The sequence below is a fragment of the Neurospora hispaniola genome (assembly GCF_033458365.1).
Source record: "Neurospora hispaniola strain FGSC 10403 chromosome Unknown B0T23scaffold_1, whole genome shotgun sequence".
Lineage (NCBI taxonomy): Eukaryota > Fungi > Ascomycota > Sordariomycetes > Sordariales > Sordariaceae > Neurospora > Neurospora hispaniola.
Genome location: NW_026944406.1, coordinates 1,191,416 through 1,198,240, shown reverse-complemented (window position 1 = coordinate 1,198,240; position 6,825 = coordinate 1,191,416). Strand labels below are relative to the sequence as shown.

Genomic DNA, 6,825 nt, shown 5'->3' with positions numbered 1-6,825 from the left:
TAATAAATTAAAATCTAGTACTACGCTTAGTATTTAGAAGCCGCTTACTATAGTTACCGGAAGCTAAATTATTAAGTATTTAGTAATAGGTATTAAAAGTATGTTTCTAATTACTACGGCCGGGGAATAAGAAGAAGATAATAATAATCTTAGTAATATTAATACTCCTAGTCTTTCTAATATATTTAATCCTTCTAATATATTTAATACCTTTAATAACGAAGAGTTTGGTCCTTTCAATATTCTTAATCCTTCTAATATATTTAGTACTTTTAATAATTAGGAATTTAACAATTTTATTCCTAATTCCTTCGATAATAAAGAATTTTATTCTAATATTTATAATCTATTTAATTTATTTAATTATAGTTATAGTAGCTATAATAGCCGATAATTAAAAACGTTTATTTATAATAATAGTAGTAGCAGTTTAAATATTAAGAATTGCCGAAGGTATAACGGTATTAGTCGGTTAGAAAATATATATCCTAAGTATTTTTATAAGCCGACTTAGGTTAATTTTTAGAATTTTTAAAAAATTAATATACCTTCCCGCTTACAATATAACCCTATTACCAATAATTACTATTATAGTCCCAACCGAAATTTACTATCTATTCCTTTATATATTAATATTCTTCGAAGTATTAATATACTAAAAGATAATCTAATTGTAATTAATAAAATTAATAAGGAAGTCCGATGGTTATTATTCTTATTCTATTATAATTAGTTCGTTAGTTCTATTGTTAAATGGGTTTGCAATTTCTAAATCGACCTTTAAAAGAGTAGGTTTAAAAACCTTTATTAATATATTTTAAATATTTATCAGACTTTAAAATCCCACTACCTTATTATTACTATATAATCCTTTTTTAACAATATTATTTTAAATAACTTATATATTTTAAAATACAATTTCAATAATCCAAAGTATAAGGCTTTATTTAAGTAACTTATTTCGAATTAAATTAATAAGTATACTTTCAATTAAGTTTATTCGTATATTACTAAATATATTAATTACGAAGCTACCTTTAATAATAAGGAATTTCTTACTTAGTTTTACTTTAAAATTGAATTTTAGGATATAGGTATAGTATAATTTAAAATTATTAAAGCCGAACGGACTATAAATAAAAATTATTAATCCGGCAAAGCCTAAATTACTAATAAAAACTATCGTCGGATAATACGCAAAAAATACGAGAGTCTACTTTTTTTACTAAAGTATAAAGGCGTTGAACGGGATTAATTTATCGATATACTTCTAGAATTCGTACTTAAAGTTATCTAACTAGTAAAGGCGTTTAATTTAGACTACTTCGAAGATACCCTTATAAATACTAACGAATTGCCTCCTTTATGGAGGACTAACAATTACCCTATAGTTAATAAATAGCGCCTTATATTAACGGAAGAAAATATATTCGGTCTAAACTATTCTGATAATAGAAATAATAGTTATAGCTACTATAAAAATAGGACTAGCTGTAGCTACCAAAGTAACTATATTGATCCTCGGTATAACTAAAGTAGATATAGGGATAATACTACTATTATAGAGTAAGGTAATTATTATAATAAAGGTAATTAATATTGTAGTAGTCCTTAATAAAATAGTTTTTAATAAGGTGGTTTTTAATAAAACTATTATAAAAGTAATTATTAAGAATATAGCGGTTAGTATGGCGGTTATTAATAAAATTACTATACTATAAGTAGAAATAGTTAGTAATATTATAGCGGTTATTACAACGGTCCTTAATAAAACTACTATACTATAGGTAGAAGTAGTCAATAGTATTATAGCGTTTACTAAGGCGGTCCTTAATATAATTATAGTAGTCCCTAACAAAACTACTAAATAGATAAAGGTAATTATTAGTATTATAGCGGTCAATATAGTAGTTAGTATAATAATTAATATAATAGTCAATATAGTGGTCCTTAGCAAGGTAGTTCTTAGTAAGGCGGTCCTTAGTAAGGTAGTCCTTAATAAGGTAATCCTTAGTAAAGTAGTCCTCAGTAAGGTAGTCCTCAGTAAGGTAGTCCTTAAGGTAGTTACTAGGGTAATTATTAATTAAATTACTAAGGTATAAGTAGGGGGGGCTAAAGTTAAAACGATTATAAGGCCTACGAAAATACACTAACCTAATCCGAATTCAATCGCCAGCGCCGAACTAATAGCTATTATAATATCCCTAAAGAATCCGTAGCACCCCCCGACCCGTAAAATAAATATTATTATCCGCCGCCGCCTAATAACCCTCTTCCTCCCTATAATCCTTCTAGTAATTATAGTAATAAATATAGCGGCTAATTATTTTCGAAAGTTACTAATATTATTCTGCCTATTCCTAAGCGTACTCGTATACCCCTTACTGGAATAGAGTCCGAAAATATATTTATTACTTCTTTAATATTCGAATCGGAAATACTAAATATTAGTATAAAATTTTTATACTTTTAAATTACCAATTAAGTATTTTGCTTTTAATTTTTAACTTTTAACTTCTAATTTTTAATATTATTAGGTTTATTTATATATTTATTATCCAATTAATAATATTAATATTACATTCGGAATTCTAATATTCAATACGGTATTCAAATATATATTCAATATCATATACCTTAAAATATCTAGAATTAGGGCAATTAATAACTCTTTCAATATTATAGTATTTACAATTATAATAATTAATAATACTTTTAATATTAAAGTATTTAGGTATATATTCAATAGCGGACCCGATAGTTATATAGATAGGTAGACCTATATTATTCTTTATTGTACTATTTAATTCTTTATTTTATTAGTAATATTAGTAATAATAGTAATAATAGTAATAATAGTAACGATAATAATAATAGTAACGATAGTAATAGTAACGATAGTAGTGGTAGTAGTAGTAGTAGTAGTAGTAGTAGTAGTAATAGTGGTAGTAGCCCGTATATATTAACTTTACTGGGCGTTAATGTAGTTCGTATGCGATACGTTAATTTAGTGATGTTCGTTTAATTAGTAAGAACCCTCCTATTGTAATTACATTTGATATTTATAATTATAAAACTTCGTATATCCTAACCGATTGAAATAGGTAAGAACCTTAGACTATGACTGCCTTTTGAACCTTTTTAACAATTTGGCGTCGCATGGCGCCCTATAGTAAACTATTAAGTAACGGTAACTTATTAACCAATAGTAAAAATGCAACTTACTGTCAGCTGACTGTAATGTGATGGTAATAAACCTCGATACCGGTATTCCATAGTAAGGGTATTGTAAATGACCCCCTATATACCCCTAGCTAAGTGTAATTAAGGAAAAATAAGATAAAAGGCTACCGATTATAAGGAAGTAACGGCGGGAAAACGGAAGGAGGGCGGTAATTAATTGGGGTAGGGTTGGTTACGTATATAATAAAAGTTTATAGCTTCGGTTATAACGGTGAGGTTATACCGAGAGGAAGGAAAATAGGACGGTACGGAGCCGATACAGCGCTATAGCGATAGCGAAGCGGAGGGTTTTCATCCGGCTGTCACAGCACGGTTTTTCCCACCGACTACGAGCGAAGCAGCACCGCATACCCACAGGGCGAACCAGTAAATAGTTAGAGTGTATAAGACTAATAATAATAATAATATTAATAATAATAGACCGTCTAAATAAAGTATTATAAACTATCCTTTATTATACTAATGCTATAATGTGTAATACGGTTAAAATATACTACGAAGGGTTATATTGTATTTATAATTTACCTTAAGAAGTAGTTTTAAATTGAAGTCCGTAGTTTATAGCCGATTTTATAAATAAATTTACGAAAATCCTTAATATTAAATAGAAGCTCGCTTCTTCGGGGCATAGTCAAATAATTAGCCAAATAGAAATTATAAATAAATATTTGGATTAAAGACTCTACCTATTTATTAACCACTTCTAAGACAATTAGTCGGAAGTTATATTAATAATAAACGTAATTTAAATAGGGATATTATATAATAGCCTAAGTAGTATATAACTTTACGAAATCCTACGAAGATTCTTAATACCTAATATTTTAAATTAGGAAGTAAGGATAAATTTAGTATAGTTGCTAATTTACGAGAAGTTTAACTGCGGAGAGGCCTAAGAATTAATTAAAAGGATATAAAGTTATATTATTAAAGTTAGGGAATTTATTATTGTATTTTAAAAGCGTATAATAGAATAAGTAAACCGATATTAACGGTTGCCTAATTTTAATATAGGGGATAAAATTTTTATTATTAAATGGAACGAATTATTCGACAAATCTAATTACAAATTAAACTTCCTTTTTATAAGCCGGTAATTCAAAATTAAAGAGAAATATAAATATTCCTTCCGATTTAAAATCCCTAAAGAATAGTACGGAACCGACGTTTTTTATATAGATTATCTAAGGAAGTACCTAAATAATCTGTTGCCTAAATAATATATAGAAGAACTAATAAGCGAATATATTAAGGATAATATTGAATAGGAAATAGAAGGTATATTATTATCCAGGATATATTAAAGTTAATTATAATATTGTACTAATCAAAAAGGATATAATCTAAACCCGAAGTATTATAATACGAGTAATTTTAAGAATTTATTATACTACTTTAAATCCTTCTATAACGAATATCCTAAATAGTTAGGACCCTTGAAGCGGTTAAATTAATAGTTATAAACGGCCGAAGCGGACAAATTTAATTTAAATTACGAAGATAATAATATTCTAATAAGGAAGGGGATGAGGCTAATAAAATAATATATAAGCGTAAGGAAATGAATTTCGAGGAAGAATAGCGGTTAGAGAATAGTAATATAAATGGTATTAGGAAGCTAATTATTTAATATACTGCGGTAGATAGTTAGTATAATTAGGAAAAGTTCGGGGGCCCGGAATTAATTAATTAATTAAAAACCTAAGGATACCCCCCTTCTATTTAGAAAGTAACTGTATTTGAATTAAAGTAATAGCGATTTTTTTAAACGATTTTAATTGGTAGAAGGGGATAGGGACCTACTTTGCATATATAATAGCTTTTTTTATAATTCTGGTACAATTCGGGACGAATCTTTTTATACCGGGGGGGTAATATTACGGTACTAGCGGATAGGCCTTAGTATGGGGTGTAGCCGTGCAGTCTACGGCTAGGTATATGACCGACCCGTTACCGGGCCGGCATATAGGCTCTAGGCCCGCGCACAGGCTCTGGGTTAAAACCCCAGACCCCGCGTGCACCTTTGTACGTTTCCCTCTTTTCTTCTTCATCTTGTAATTTTATAATAGACTTGGTAACAACGTGTTAGCTTGCCTCTCGTGACCACGTCGCTCGTGACAGTCCGGTTCTACTAGCCCGGTAGCTTTATTAGGCTTATAATAGGGTATTTTATCCGGCTTCTCCGGTTTATTAATTTTACCAGACTTATAATAGAATATCCTATATATTATAACTTCAGCTTCGTTATTCTAAATTCCTTTTAATTAGCCTTCTATACCTTTTATAGCCCTACTAAATTCGTAATCGGACTTTCAATATTATCCGAATTTCCCGGCCCTAATAACGAAATTAATAAGAGTTTTATACATCTTTTCAATATAATTTATTATCTCTATTTAAAGTTTTAAGGGATTTATAGGGGAAATAGTTTATTAGAATTAGGTTTGAATAGTAGGTTGTAATAGGTTGCTTAGGGGGGTCGAAATTAGATTAAATAATAAAATATTTGAAATACTCTTAAATAATAATTATTTTCAGAAATTAAAAGTTAAAAAAAAGTTTTCATCCTTGTAATATAATTATCCGTCTTCGTTTAAAATTTTAAAGAAGTAAGGCTATCATTATTTATTATATTATTTCGCGGATTATCGGTATAGCAATATTAAGAAAGGAAAGAGTAGTAGTTGGCGCTCGGTACGATTTTTAAAACGGCTAGTAGGCTAATAAAGAGGTATTTAATATTATATTTACAAGAGAACGTGATTTTTCTATTAGTTTACAAGATAGATAGTTTATAGCGTTTTAATTAGGGTAGGTTTAAAATTACTAAGTAAATTAAAAAGAGGTTATATATTAGGAAGGTAATGTTTTTTATATAATACCTAATAAGGAGGTTTGCGGTTAGCCCTTCGGTAATAAAGTCCTTTATAATACTATTAACTAATATAAATTTCTTAGGCCGAGCGAATTTAAAAATAGCAAGGCTATTTCGTTTTACGAAAGTACAATTTAGAAAAGTAAGGGTTAAGTAGTTATTATCTACGAATATAGTATATAGTATTTTGTACGGTCTAAGTAGGAGATAAGAAGAAAGGAGTATTAAATTTTAGGTAAGACTATTTAGTAAGTTAATAACTATTATTTTTAGTATTTCGGTATTATTCCAGGGTTTCTCCTATATAAAACTTTATTACCTTTATAAGCGATTATCTATAGAATTTGATTATTTTTTTTAATTATTAGCGTTTAGTACGTTATATTCATCTTTATTATTTTTGCCTCCTTTAGCGCTTATAGTGTAGAGGTTGGTATTATTATAATTTCACTAGCCGGGGGAGGGTCGGTTGGCCTTAGAATAAGAATTACACCTTCCGCGGCCGCCGCAGCTTCTACAGCCTTAATAATTATAGTTATTATAAAAACCGGTAAATTACGGGGGTTTACCGCTTTAATTAATACCGTTCTTATAATTATATATAATATAGTTATCCTAACTATACTTTTTATAAAGGCTTTTTCTTATTCGTTAGTCAATAACATTAGAAGAAATAGCCCGGGATATATAAATTATTTCGAAATTTA

At 28.4% G+C, this 6,825-nt stretch overlaps 1 protein-coding gene across 1 annotated transcript; it reads right to left on the bottom strand.

The window, feature by feature from the left end:
* Positions 1-5,120: 5,120 nt before the first annotated feature.
* B0T23DRAFT_306374 (uncharacterized protein) lies at positions 5,121-5,294 on the bottom strand (the record flags this gene model as incomplete). Its single annotated transcript, XM_062834374.1, has 1 exon — positions 5,121-5,294. One exon carries the CDS (start codon positions 5,292-5,294, stop codon positions 5,121-5,123), a length of 174 nt encoding a protein of 57 aa, XP_062696612.1.
* Positions 5,295-6,825: the final 1,531 nt, after the last annotated feature.